The sequence below is a fragment of the Phyllobates terribilis genome, unplaced genomic scaffold, assembly GCF_046119375.1.
Source record: "Phyllobates terribilis strain yellow unplaced genomic scaffold, ASM4611937v1 Scaffold_7__3_contigs__length_470593459, whole genome shotgun sequence".
Lineage (NCBI taxonomy): Eukaryota > Metazoa > Chordata > Amphibia > Anura > Dendrobatidae > Phyllobates > Phyllobates terribilis.
The window spans coordinates 420961394-420976956 of record NW_027362767.1 but is presented as its reverse complement, the minus strand read 5'-3'; the positions used below and the strand labels follow the sequence as shown (position 1 = coordinate 420976956).

At 39.6% G+C, this 15563-nt stretch overlaps 1 protein-coding gene across 1 annotated transcript; it reads right to left on the bottom strand.

The window, feature by feature from the left end:
- Positions 1–274: 274 nt before the first annotated feature.
- Positions 275–11947, bottom strand: LOC141155127 (uncharacterized). Its single transcript, XM_073641797.1, has 3 exons — positions 11740–11947; positions 2301–4582; positions 275–1798 (listed from the first exon to the last, which is right to left on the bottom strand). The coding sequence occupies exons 1-3, from the start codon at positions 11912–11914 to the stop codon at positions 1745–1747; spliced, it is 2511 nt and encodes an 836-aa protein (XP_073497898.1). The 5' UTR covers positions 11915–11947; the 3' UTR covers positions 275–1744.
- Positions 11948–15563: the final 3616 nt, after the last annotated feature.

Below are 15563 nucleotides of genomic sequence, written 5' to 3'. Positions count from 1 at the left end.
CCTAACTATGCCTCTGAATGAGTCAGAAAAATTGGAACATTCTCCATCACATGTCATTTGCATAGCGCTATCTCCCTAACATGTCAACTGATGGGGTGTGGGATGGCGGCACACTAAGTCATTGTGGCTTAATAGTACAGAGTTCCTGCAGTTCAGTAGCATAGAGTCCTGGTAGTTAAGTAACATGGAGATAAATGGATCAGTATGTGATCTAGACAGAAGCTAAACCCATGATAAATTATAATGAGTAGTGATAATGATTTGAAGAAACAGCTTTTTTATAGAACAAGATATTTAATTTTATTATACTAAAAGTATTTGTACAAAAAGAAAAAAATCACAGTTTTGAATGAGTTTCTTAAAGGGAATTTGTCAGTAGGATCAACCATTGTAAGCCATCTATATGGGCAGCAGGTCATAGAAAGTTGAATAAAATGATACGTTGATATCTGCAATCCGATGCCTTAGTCCAGAGAAATCCACATTTTTCTTAACATGTAAAAGAGCTGTTAAGATCTATGGGCGGAACATAGATCTCCCTAAGAATATGCCTCCAGAGATCAAAATTTAAAATTAAAGGGGAGTTACCAGTGTGAAACAAGTGGATCAGGAGAGCAGACTGTCAGTCATTACATGTCTCACACTGGTAATGCTGCCTTTCATTTACAATAAGCTCTGGAGGCAAATTCTCAGGGAGATCTATGTCCCACCCATAGATCTTAACAGCTCATTTACACAAAGAAAACCAAGGATATGATAAATCACGATAGGCTATGTAAACTTTTATTAGGTACCATTAGAAAATATATATAAGAACATGTTACTGGTAGGGTAAAGCCAAACTGCGCAGCAAATGAAATAGTATAGTGGATGAGCCACAGAGACAAAAGACATACTGTATATGTGTCTCAGTGATAGACACAAATAATATGAATGCAGGGCAGAAAGATAAGGAATACAATATAGATGGTAAAATATATATACCCCCTGACTAAGCAGCTGCGAAATGCTCATCAGGTGGATCGGGTTATACCTTTTCAGACATCTAGCTTGTACTTTATTAAGGTTTTCCTTATTTTGTCCACTGTGACATGTACTTTTTACTCTTCGTAATCCACTCCAGCCACTGCTGTTAGACCTTTTTAGGCATCTATGGCGTTTGTACTTTATTAGGGTTTTCCTTACTTTGTCCACTATGATTCATACTCTTTAATTTTTTTTCATTTTGCATTTTGTGACATTTTACACTCCATATTGTATTATACTGGATGTTATTGAGCAGAAAATGTGGATTTCTCTGGAATAAGACATTGAATTGCAGATATCAAGGTATCATTTTATCCAGCTTCCTAGGACCTGCATGCAAAGTGGGGTTGATCCTACTGACAGATTCCCTTTAAGTAATTGTATAAGAAAGAACATCCTGTAACAGATGGGCATCCTTTAGAGAAGGGAGAGCCCATGTCAGAATCAAAGTTCTGTAGCTCCCATCTTAGTGCAGAACATTTATGCAAAGTCTTTCTAACAATGTACTCTGCCTATATAATTGCCTCTCCCCATTTAAGGTTTAGGTCTCATTGCATGGGTAGTTGCAAGTCAGTTTTGGTCCATCTTCCAGCGTCATGGGGTGGATAAGTTTCCAACTTCTTAAAAATATCATTCTTGTATTTCAAGTCCAAGAAGTTGAGAGTTTTAGATACCTATTGATATCTATAAATGTTCTCTGGTCTTCAAGTATTTAAAATTATACAGTAGTTGATCTTCTAAATGTTCCAGCTTTTCTCAAAATCCTGGAAATCTAAAAGGAAAAAAGGGAAAATTATTAACAAATTGAAATAATCTAATAAAAATATTTAGAAGTCACTTTTGATGACCACCAATCCACCAAAGATGATCTAAGACTGTGCTTGTTTCTGTTCTCGTGGAAAAAAAGATAGTTTACATTGGAAATGTGATAAGTTTAACAAGCTGGTAGATCTGTCCTAACTGTCATGGCCCTGTAAATAATAGAAGCTTTGATCAAAGGTTCCAGCCTGGGGCAAAAAATTAAATACTTCTATCACATCCCCAACTGGACATGAGAAAAACATATGGGTGGCTTGTATATCAGCCAAAATTTTCCTTCCTGGAAGACAGCGAGGGGTAAGGATTGAGTCAAAATTCTCACCATGCCTTACGGACATTGGCCATGGGAAAATAGCCAAACTCATTAAATGTATCTTCTACAGAAAGGTGACGGAAACATGGTCAAATAAATATTGATTTCTGTCTTAGTTGCTTGTTAAATTCTTCAAGCTTACCATTATGCAAAGGAAAATTAGGAAACTCGTCCCCATGGTACCAAGAGTAGCCACTCCAAGGATGATCGACTTTGAGATAGTATTGTTAAAACTTCTGGTCGTTGCAAGAGGGCTACTTGAGACACCATCATCATTTGTTTTCTTAGTCATAGTTAGTTTTGTAGTATTGAGTAGGACCACTGTACCAATTCTTGAAGTTGGTCTTGAAGTTGTAGTAGATGGTAAAGTAGTAGAGGTTGTGGTTGGTTGAGTACTGGAAACTATAGAAGAGACAGAGGTTATGTTGGATGTTGCTCTTTCCAGACTTGTCAGAGTTGGTGGGATACTTGCTATTGACTGTGTGCTCTTTGTTGTAGGGATGACTGTAGTACCAGTTGATGTTATTACTTTAGGGTTTCTAATGACCGTAGAGATGATTGATGTTGGAAATGTGGATATAGTGGGTAGTGTAGGAATAGATGGAGACCTGGTTGATGTTGACTGTGCAGTTGTAGAGTTGAGGGATGTTGGAGCTGTGGTTTCACTAGTTGAAGAAACAACTTTAGAACTGATTTTTGACATAGTTGAAGAACTATATGTAGTTTTGGATGATGATTTTGCATTTGTTGATGGGATTGCTGTATCGATCACTGTTAACTGTGTTGACAACATTGTTGAAGCTATTTCAGTAGTTGTTGGGTCAAGTATTGTTGGAACCATACTTGTAGAAGTTGACAGGACAACTATAGAATTGGTTAATGTTGGTTCTCCACTTAAGACTTGAGTTGATGGCCTATGTGTAGTTCCGGCTGTTATAAATTCTGTACTGCTAGGAGTTGCAGGGATAGTTGTGATAGTTGTTGCCATTGGTTGTATACTTGTTGGTGTTAAATTACTTGTTGTGGGAACAGTTGTAGTACTGATTTTCTTTGGAGTGGTGTTTGAGCTTGTGGAACTAGTCAAGTAGTCTTCTGTAGTGGTGATTGTTGATTGTGTACTGGTTACTGTGGATGGCATAGTTGTAGAATTGGTTGCAAACTTAGTACTTACAGGTGTTAAAGGAACAGTCAAAGTGCTGACTGATGTTGTTTTTGTGGAGATACCAGTAGAGCTCATCGTAGTGAAACTGGTCAAAGTTTCTTCTCTTCTTGATACATTACCAGATGTTACTGATGGTGGAGGTGTTGAAGGACCTGCTGAAGTTTTGGTTGATGTTACTTCTGTACTTGGAAAGAAAACTGTTGCGCTGACTGTTGTTGCCTTTCCCTTAATAGTCATTGGATGTGAGGATGTAGTGTTAGTTGAAGTTTTTGTAGTTATAATGGTGGTTTTTGGTGGAGCAATAGTTGTAGTTTGGTTGGTTTTCATAGATTTGATTGGAGCTGAGATTGGTTGGGTACTTCTGGAGGAGGATATAGGTACCGGCTGATCACTTGTTGAAATCCTGGAGGGTATTTGTGTGATGGCAGTGGTTGGAGTATGGCTATTGGTTCCAGGGCTTAACGTCTTATTAGTACCAGTAGTATTGGAAGCAGTGGTGGTGGTACTACTAAAAGTAGTATGTTTTGTAATTGTAGGTTTAATTTCAATGGCTGTAGTTGAAGAGTTGGAGTTATCACCATATCCTAATGATCCAAAACTAGTCTTACTGCCTTGGGTATTAACAGCATAAATATTAAAACTAGCCTTTGCTGTGTTCACGCCACCAGGGGCTATACTTTTTTTTAAAAACGCGAAAGTGCTTACATAGATGTCAACAAAAAGATTTTCATTTCCCAACTTGAAAAAATACGTCGATGACTTTACTTTACTAATAAATGTGACATTTACAATCAGAAGATAATTCTTGGTCGTCGGATCACACGATCTATGGGTGGTTGAAGAATTAGAAGTGGAGTCAGACTCCTTGGAGGGAGTCACGGTATTTTTTTGGCGACTTCTGCTAAAGTTAACCACCTCTGTGGATGCACTGATATCATTGCTGGAAGAACTATTTGTACATTGAATTATTGTTTCATTGGTCTGGGCCACAATGTCAAATATAACATGAGACATAGAGATCAATTCCAGTGAAGTCTGGCCAAGTTTTGCACCGATGAGATTTTTATTTTTGGGTATGGAGGCGCCAATCACGATTAAAGTGGGTTCATATGGAAAAATTATTTTATTCCAGCTAAAGGGATATCCAGGCTTCTTATTGTTTCCTATATGTTTTGTAGAGATCTCGTCTATGCTGCTCTTCTCACTCTTCATTTTTGCGGACTCTGAATGTTTCAGTGAGTGGTTTATATTCTTGGCTTTTGCTGTTTGAGAAAAATAAAATGCGATTGTTAATTAGTCATTACATGTAAGTTCTTTTGTGTTTGATCAAAGGGTCATGAGATAAAAAGTACTGTAAGCAAAGTTTATACAAGAGATCAAAAGATTTTATATCTCAACCTGCCAGGATCCAACTTTTTTTCCCAGTTAAAAAGTATTCGCTTGTGTAGAAAACTCATTTGTAAAAAAAAAGTCAAACGTGGTCTCATATTCAGGACCCTCATGTATTAGCTATATAGAGCCAACTCCTTGAGTTAAGTCCTTGAATTAAGCAATAAGTATGTAATACTTATTATTACCTGTGGAGGCACTGCAGGAAAACTGAACACTCAATGCCAGGTTTCCTCACAGGTTAGAATTGATGGCTGTGATTACTTGTAATCAGTTTATGGCTGATTGACCCTTCGTATAAGTAGAAATTTACAGACTTATTAGGGGCTTGTTCACATGTTGCATTTTTGCCACGAAAAAGTATAGTGTTTTACATTACCAGCAAAGTGAATTCGATTTTTGAAATGTCACGCCAAGAGACATGTTTTTGGTGGAGAAATATCTGCTGCATATACTTAATGTGCGCACATACCCTTAGGTTAAGTATTTTCAGCCGACATTTCTGTGCCAAAAATGTGCCTAAAAGAAGTCCCCATAAAAATGTGGTGATTGTTGGCTAAAACAAGTGATTTTGGTGGAGTTGGCCAATGATCTAGTGTATACGCAGATAACCAAACTCTTTCCCAGATAATAGATGCAAAAAATGATTGGGCGTGTTGAAATCCAACATGCTCTATCCTTTGTCAATGAAATAGATAAGCCGCTGTGAGCAGGGTCTGACAGTGACTTGTCCCCTTTTCCCCTAACCAAAAAACAAATTTGCTCCAACATGTCAAGAAGAGGATAAATATCTGTCAGCCATCTGTAGTGGGACTTTTATAATTAACTATAAAAAAAAATGATTTAACTGTTTAATCATGGTGGAAAAAATTGCAACAAAATAAAATGAATAAAAAAAATAAAAACAATGCCATATGTATAGGAGGTGCAGAGGTAACATTTGCATCCAGACTTGCCTGATGGGGCCCTAAATCCCTTCTGCCACAGAAGATGGCACCAGTAAAATAAATGATACTTGATAGGTTGGTGGATTTTATGGTTTTTGCATTGGAGCTCTGGAGGTATAAGTTTTGCCTTTGAGAAAAATATTGATAACTCATCATAGTTTTGGGTTGTTTTTCCGTGTGCAATATACAAGCAAAAAAAACCAACAACTTCAGAAGTAAAAACTTTAGGATGAATCAGAATTGATAAAAAAAAAATCATATTAAAAAGTCAGATTGGTCATGTGAGAATCCAGCAGGTCCCATACTTACATAAAATCACACATCCATCAAATTTAACATGGCAGTACTTATTTCTCCATATATTTGCTGTTGGGAGACTTTTAAAGCTCCTCCATTTATGTAATTTATTGGCCAAAATCATTCAGCTTTAAAGGGAGTTTGTCAGCATAGAATGACTGTTCAAACCAAGCACATATACTTGATATAGCCAAATGGCTCTATGACCCATCGATCGCACCTAATTATTTTCTATCTGTTTCTGTGATCCCCTTACTCGATTGACAGGGGAGGAGTCCTGAGGAGATAATTTGCATATTCCCACTGCATTTTGGGGTAAGTGAAGAGTCTCCGCGAGCTCAAAGAACACTGGATTTTGGCTGTTGGAGCTGAAAAGAGGACATCGGTAAACCAGGGGAGGAGTCCTGAGGAGATAATTTGCATATTCCCACTGCATTTTGGGGTAAGTGAAGAGTCTCCGCGAGCTCAAAGAACACTGGATTTTGGCTGTTGGAGCTGAAAAGAGGACATCGGTAAACCAGGGGAGGAGTCCTGAGGAGATAATTTGCATATTCCCACTGCATTTTGGGGTAAGTGAAGAGTCTCCGCGAGCTCAAAGAACACTGGATTTTGGCTGTTGGAGCTGAAAAGAGGACATCGGTAAACCGCGCGCCGGTAGGCGCGCGCATTTTGAAGCTTTTTTTTGAAGCTTTTTTCACTGTTTTCAGAACATTAACAATAAGAACATGGAAGAGTCCAGGAGCCATTTGGTGAGCTGCATATCCTGCTACATGTTCACAGACTTGCCAGTGGAAAAGCCAAACTTCACATGCCAGAAATGCAAGCTTGTGTCCCTGTTGGAGGAAAAGTTGCGAAATCTAGAAGAGAGGTTAACTACCTTGAAAATCATTAAGGAAGGTGAAGAGTTCTTAGACAGAGCAGAATTATCTCTTCATGATTCAGAAAGAGAAGAAATTCGAACTGCACCTGAGGAAACAGAGGAATGGAAGCATGTGACCCACAGAAGCAGGAGGATCGAGAGGCAGTCAGCACCCATACTGCTCAGGAACCAGTACCAGGCTCTCACGCAGGAGAACCATGAAGAAATACAGCAAAATAAGACTTTGCCAGCAATGAATAACCTTGTAAGCCCTCAGAATCCTCCTGGATGGAGAAAGAAGAATGTTGTGAAGAAAAAACGGAGAGTGGTGGTCATGGGGGATTCCCTGTTAAGAGGAACAGAGGCCGCTATCTGCAGACCAGACATAACCTCAAGAGAAATGTGCTGTCTTCCAGGAGCAAAAATTAAAGATGTGTCTGACAGGATATCAAGACTCTTCAGACCTACAGATCACTACCCATTCCTGCTAATACATGTGGGGACAAATGACACCGCAAGAAAGGACCTGGAAACCATCTGCAGTGACTTTGAAGACTTAGGCAAGAAAGTGAAAGAATTGGGAGCGCAGGTGGTCTTCTCATCCATCCTCCCAGTGAATGGCCATGGAACAATGAGGTGGAATAAGATTCTACAGGTGAACAACTGGCTACGTCGATGGTGCCGTCAACAAGGATTTGGATTTCTGGATCACGGAATGAATTACCTATACGATGGACTACTTGCTAGAGATGGGGTGCACCTTACGAAGACTGGAAAACATGTATTTGGAAGTCGCCTTGCTACACTCATCAGGAGAGCTTTAAACTAGAACAATGTGGGAAGGGAAGCAAAAGGCCAGAAAAAGCCATACAGCTGACAAATACTATTGAGATCTCTGCTACTGGAAGTGGAAAGGAAGAACAAAGACAAAACAATTTAAATAATAAAAATATGGGAGGAAGAGAAACCAATCACAAACTAAAATGTTTTTATACAAATGCACAAAGCATGGGCAACAAACAAGGAGAATTGGAACTACTAATGCAGGAAAAGGAATATGATGTCATTGGAATCACTGAAACTTGGTGGGACGATACACATGATTGGAATAAAAGGCTAAAAGGATACAACTTATTTGCAAGAAACAGACTTGATAAACGAGGAGGAGGTGTTGCATTGTATGTTAGAAAAGCGTATATCTGCACAGAGATTGAAGCTTCAGAGACTGGGAGTTCTGTGGAAACTGTTTGGGTAAGAATACAAGGAGAGAACAACGGAAAGGACACCATTGTAGGCATTTACTACAGGCCACCTGGGCAAGCTGAAGATATGGATGAACTCTTTATGTATCAAATGACCAAGTTCTCCAAAAAATATGACGTAGTGGTCATGGGAGATTTCAACTATCCAGACATTTGTTGGGAATCTCTCTCAAGTAAAACTAACAGGTCAAGCAAATTCTTATCCTCTCTTGCTGACAACTTTATCTTCCAAAAGGTAGGGGAGAAAACAAGGGGATCTGCTACTTTGGATCTAATCCTTATAAACAGGGAGGAAATGGTTGAGGAGGTAAAGGTGGCTGGGACCCTAGGAGGCAGCGATCATGCTATTATAGAATTTTGGATAACTAGAGGAGGAAGACATGTGAAGACTCAAACTTCAAGGTTAGATTTTAGAAAGGCAGATTTTAAGAGACTCAGAAAGAGAATAGGAGGGATCCAATGGCTGGATGTCCTTAAGGACAAAAATGTCCAGGAAGGATGGGAAATTTTTAAAAATGAGATTCTCAAAGCACAATCGTTAACAATCCCGAAAAGTAGGAAGAATGGGAAGCATTTAAGGAAACCAGGATGGATGAACACAGAACTTAAACACATGCTAAAAAGAAAGAAAGAAATGTTTATTAAATGGAAAGAGGGAGGCATATCTAAAGAAGATTATAATACAGTCTGCAGATCCTGTAGGGCACGTATCAGGTTAGCTAAAGCTGACAATGAATTAAGGCTTGCAAGAGATGTCAAAAGCAATAAAAAAGGATTTTGGGGGTATGTCAAAAGTAAAAGAAAAGTCAAAGATGCTATAGGATTTTTACAGGATGAAAATGGAGAAATGGTAAGAGAGGATGTTGAGAAGGCCGAACTTTTTAATTCCTATTTTGCATCTGTTTTCTCTCAGAAACAAAATGTAACATCAACTGATCTTCACTGTCCTTTTAAAGGAATAGAGGAATCCAAGTTATCTGTAAACAGAAAGATTGTGAGGGAATATTTAGCTAACATAAATGAGTTCAAGTCTCCAGGTCCAGATGAATTACACCCCAGAGTACTGAAGGAGATCGTAGAAGAAATTTTAGAACCACTCTCCATAATCTTTGAAAATTCTTGGAGAACAGGAGAAGTCCCAGAAGACTGGAGAAGAGCAAATGTTGTTCCTATCTTCAAAAAGGGCCGGTGAGTCTGACTTCTATACCAGGAAAGATCTTTGAACAAATTATTAAACAACATGTATGTAAGTACATGGATAAGAATGAAGTGATTAACCAGAGTCAGCATGGGTTTGTAACTAACAAGTCATGTCAGACTAACTTAATTTCCTTCTATGACAGAATCACTGACTGGGTGGATCAGGGAAATGCTGTAGATATAGTATATCTTGACTTCAGCAAAGCATTTGACAAAGTATCTCACACCATCCTTATTGAAAAAATGACCAAGTATGCAATGGACCAGGCAACTGTTAGGTGGATTCATAACTGGCTTAGTGATCGGACTCAAAGGGTGGTTGTAAATGGCTTCACATCCAGCTGGATGAATGTCTCAAGTGGGGTACCACAGGACTCCGTCCTGGGACCTGTATTGTTCAACATCTTTATCAATGATTTAGATGAAGGAATTGAGGGTAAACTGATTAAATTTGCTGATGACACAAAGCTAGGAGGGATAGCTAATACTAGAGAAGAGAGAGAGAGGATTCAAAAAGACCTAAATAAACTGGAGTAGTGGGCAGCAACCAACAGAATGGTTTTTAACAGGGAAAAATGCAAAGTACTACATCTGGGCAATAAAAATGAAAAAAGCATATACAGAATGGGAGGAATAGAGCTAAGCAACAGTACATGTGAAAAAGACTTAGGTATACTAATAGATCATAGACTGAACATGAGTCAACAGTGTGATGCAGCAGCAAAAAAGGCAAATACAATTCTGGGATGTATTAACAGAAGCATACAGTCTAGATCACGTGAAGTCATTATCGGTCTTTACTCCTCTTTGGTCAGACCTCATCTGGAATACTGTGTACAGTTTTGGGCACCACATTTTAAAAAAGACATAGACAAACTGGAGCAAGTTCAGAGAAGAGCGACCAGAATGGTGACTGGTCTGCAAACCATGTCCTATGAGGAACGGTTGCAGGATTTGGGAATGTTTAGCTTGCAAAAAAGAAGACTGAGAGGAGACTTAATAGCTGTCTACAAATATGTCAAGGGCTGTCACATTGTAGAAGGATCATCTTTATTCTCATTTGCACAAGGAAAGACTAGAAGCAATGGGATGAAACTAAATGGGAGGAGACACAGATTAGATATTAGAAAAAACTTTTTGACAGTTAGGGTGATTAATGAGTGGAACAGGCTACCACGAGAGGTGGTGAGTTCCCCTTCAATGGACGTCTTCAAACAGAGGCTGGACAGACATCTGTCTGAGATGATCTAGTGAATCCTGCTTTGAGCAGGGGGTTGGACCAGATGACCCAGGAGGTCCCTTCCAACTCTACCATTCTATGATTCTATGATTCTATGATTCTATGACAGCTTAGACTTTAGAGGAACAAGAGAAGGGTAGAGGTAGATTCAAAGGGAAGGTGCCCTGAACAAAGAGTGCACCGAGTCCCTGTGATTGGTTTGAACAGTCTGAGAAACTTTCTTTAATCTAATGAGTATGGCCAACTTGAAACTTTTCCTTCATATATCATGTGGTCTGAGCCGTCTCGAAATATTGCATCTTGAATCTACTATTTTCACCAATAGAAGGTCTTGCTAAGCCCTTCATTACGATTTACATCCGTGTAAACCTGATCGTTACTGACTAATAGGAGTCACAACTGGAGATCACTTAAACCAAACAATTCAATTCACAACCATTAAACTCCAAAACCAGTCAATAAAATATGGGACCATCAGTAATCCAAAAAGTTCTAAGAATTGACTCATTTTTGTAGCTAGAGTCTGGTTTTAACACCCCTTATCACATTCCTTGTAGAAAGTGGTAGACTTGACGATATTCTCTGGAGCCTAAACTTATCAAAATATAATGCATCTTCGGATCTTAGACCAAAATACCAAATCTGTAACCTATGCCCTCAACTACCCTGTGCCATTTATAATATTGATATCTTTTTAGGCAAAAGACCTCCAAACTCAAAGTTCTCCTAAGTCTATGGTCATACACTGTGCTACCTGTTGAAAAGACAGCATGAAAACTGTGTTAGAAACCCTAAAAAAATGGCCCTACTACAATTTGAGAACCTGAATATTTGAGCTGGAACTATTCAATGACAAATCTTGATTTCTTCATAAAAAACGCCAATACTATTTTAGTTACCTAAGATCTTTTCTGAGTCCATCAGGATTTAACGATGGAAGATGTCCCATACTGATTTAGGCTATTAGCCACATTTTTGAAAGATTGTTGACCTCCATCCAAATGATTCTCAATCTGTACACATGATATACAACAATCAAAAAAAGCTATCGAGGGTCAAATGTAAGTCAACGAGTAAAATGTAAGAAGGTTATGAAGATCAGTAGATAAGAAGTCACCACCATAGAGTCAATTAGAAGAACTATGGGACAACCACAACACAATGATGGGTGGACTTCCTCCTCTATTCCATGCTCAGTGACAATCATTAACAATTAGTCTCTTACCAATCACACAGAAGGCCAAGATGAATGTCTGGAGCCCTAGCATCATCTCTCTCCTTTGTCCCTGACCGAGCTGAAGCCACTTGGCTATAGAGGGCAGGTTGTGTATATACCACGCAGGATGGAGGTTGGGCCATTTATCAAATCCCTTTTTGTGAGACGCCTTTAGAGGGAACATGTCTATGGGAGAACTTTCTATGCACTGCTGATAATCTCTGACCTCTGCCTGTAGATTCAGTAATTATTAACATCATTATGAGCATAAAGTCAAATATATGAAACCAATCTTCTAAAACTGGAATTTCTATGCAATTTATTGATTGTGAAAAAATATTATGAAGGCAATTAGTTTGTTAATGATAAATAAAGTCAGTAATGTAAGAAATATTGGGGATAAGAAATGGAATGGTAATGAGAGAACATATTCAAAATGGCAGATCTTACTGGGTATTCCCAGTATGCAGTGTCAATTACGTAGGAAGGACAACCGGTGACAGGCTCATGAGCACTTAGGGATCATAGATGATGTTGGTTATGATAGATAGGTGGCATAACACACAAAGCATCGCAGCTGTGGAATGTGCTGAAAAATCAAGTCAGATCTATGGAGGCTGCACCTTACAACTTACGGAACTTGCAGGATCTGCTGCTAATGTCTTGGTGCCATAAACCACTAGTGTTAGGGTTGGGGTTAGGGTTGTGTTAGGGTTGGGGTTAGGGTTTGGTTAGGGTTGGGGTCTGGTTAGGGTTGTGTTGGGATTAGGATTGGAGTTAGGGTTGTGATGGGGTTGGGATTGTTTCAAAAGTAAAGAAAAACATGATGACGGTATGATGACTAGTGATGAGGTGTTCGGGTATACACTGAGTATTGTGGGTGCTTGAGTGACATGCTCGAGTCGCCGTCCTACGTGTTTCATTGCTTTTACACAGCCAAAAAATCACGTGGTGATTGCCTGCCATACACGGGCTATGCCTGCATTTTTTTGGGGGGTCTAACAGCCGCGAAACATATGGGGTGGGTACTTGAGCATCTCACTTGAGCACCCGCAATACTTGGTGCATACCCAAGCAACCAATGCAAACTCAGGTAACGAGCACTTGCGCTCAACACTAATGACAAAACATTCAATATGATGACCTAATGTTATGAAATTCTGTGTCGTACCTCTGGGTTCAAAATGCTCACTATAACCCTTGGTAAAATCCTTGAGGGGTGTAGTTTCTAAAATGGGGTCAATGGTTGGGGTTTTCCACTGTTTAGGCACATCAGGGGTTCTCCAAATGAGACATGGTGTCACGATTCCAGACAATTTTGAGTTCAAAAAGTCACACGGTGCTCCTTCACTTCCAAGCCCTGCCGTGCACCCAAACAGTGTTTTTCCCCACATATGGGGTATCAGCGTACTCAGGAGAAATTGCAAAACAATTTTTGAGGTCCATTTTTTCCTTTTATATATAAGATGAGATTGTCAGCTCACCTCCTCCTTTGGCTACCGCGTCCTCCGGGCTGCACGGATCCACAGGGTGAAAGTCGATATGCACAACATATGAAAGTCAATATGGCAACTCCATGATTAAGACCTGTTTGGGTTGAAACATGTTGGTTTCTATGCCTTGTTTGCAATCATTAGTGTATCCAAACTGCCTGACCATCTTGCTACCTGTTTTTAATATGAAAAAATAAATGGATGTTTTAAGAAACCTTGGATTTCCTGGGATCATTCATTCAAAAAGGCGCTGGATGCTTATTATTTTTCCCTTTAACCCTTGTAAAAATAAAATATTTGGGGCTAAAAAATCATTTTTTGTCGAAAAGTTAGATTTTTTTTTTTACGGCTCTACGTTATAAACTTCTATGAAGCACCTGGGTGTTCAAGGTGCTTCCCACACATCTAGATAAGTTCCTTGAGGGGTCTAGCTTCCAAAATGGGGTCACTTGTGGGGGGTTTCCACTGTTTAGGCACATCAGGGGCTCTTCAAATGCAATATGGCATCTACTCTAGATTTCAGCCAATTTTGTGTTCAAAAAGTCAAATGGTGCTCCTTCCCTTCCGAGCCCTACTATGCATCCAAAAAGTGGTTTTCCCCCACATATGGGGTATCATCATGCTAAGGAGAAATTGCACAACAAATTTTGTGTCCCATTTTCTCTTGTTACCCTTGTGAAAATAGAAAAAAATGGGGTCTGAAGCAAATTTTTTGTGAAAAACGTTAAATGTTAATTTTTTCCTTCCACATTGCTTTGTTCCTGTGAAGCTTGTGAAGGGTTAATAAACTTTTTGAATGTATTTTTAAGCCCATTGAGGGGTGCAGTTTTTAGAATGGTGGCACTTTTGGGTATTTTCTGTCATACAGACCCCTCAAAGTCACTTCAAATGTGACGTAGTCCCTAAAAAAATGGTTTTGTAAACTTTGTTGGAAATTGCTGGTTAATTTTTATCAATTATAACTTCCTAACAAAAAAAAATGTTGCTGCAAAAATCATGCTGATGTAAAGTAGACATGTGGGAAATGTTATTTATGAACTATTTTGTGAAACATAGCTCTCTGATTTAAGGGCATAAAAATTCAAAGTTTGAAAATTGCACAATTTTCTAAATTTTTGCCAAATTTCCATATATTGGAATATATGGATACTGCTGGAGAATCCTGACAGCATGCACATAGAGTGACTGCCAACTTGAACCCAAGCCCTGGTCAACCCCTTTATAGCTGAACAAGAGAGTTCAGCAACAGGGGAGTGGTTTTGGGTAACAAATAGGAGCTTGCTTGAAAATTCCAGTTGTTTGTAACTAGTGAGTTCTCAGATAGATGTAGTGAAGTGGAGCTGTTAGGCTGCGTGCACACGATGCGTTTTTCATGCATTTCTGCAGCGGAAACAGCTCAAAAACGCTTGGTAATCCGCACCCCATGGTCCCCAATGGCATTCTGCTATGTCAATGCACATGCTGCGGATTTTTCCGCAGCGTTTCTGCAGCGCTCATAAATCCGCAGCATGTTCATTAATTTTGCGGAAGTGCAGCGGAAGCGCCGCCATTGACTTGCATTGAGACGCATAGAATCCGTGTCTGTACATTTGTACAAGCGGATAATATGCGTTTCAATGTGCGGATGGTACCCAGTTCTGGAGGAGAGAAGACTCTCATCCAGACCTGGGTACCATTGTAAAAGAATAAAATAAAAAATAAAGTTCACCTGTCCGGCGGCCCCTGCAGCGCTTCTCCTTCCAGGACCTGAGATGACGTCGCGGTCATGTGACCGCAGGCTGTCTCGCGAGATGCCGGCAAGCCAGGAAGGAACCAGGAAGGAGCGCGACAGCACACGCGGCGGCATCGGAGGTAAGTATAGCTTTATTTTTTTTATTTTTACGGTCACACTGTATAAATCCATGCCGTTTGCATGGATTTATACAGTGTGACCTAGTTGTCAAGCACTTTCCAAGTGATGCTATCGCCTGAAAAGTGCTTGTCAGTCTGCATGCGGAAACACATGCGTTAACGCATGTGGATACGCATGTGAATCCGCATGTATTCTGCAGGAAAAACGCATGCACAATCTGCATGCGTTTTTTCTGCCAGGGAGATGCAGAAATGCTGCAGATATTTTCTGCTTCATTTCTGCATCGTGGGCACATAGCCTTAGGCTGCAATGTATGTGTGTGGAAAGGAGGAGAATCAGACGTGGCATGAAAGAAACTGGATTATAGAAGTGTCTGATTGCATCCCAGTCATGGCTGGAACACCATTGATGCCATGAAAGTGGATCAGAGAGAAAGGAGGGTACAGTCGAACTGTGTATGGATAAGGGAGTGCAGGAAGGTGTAGTTT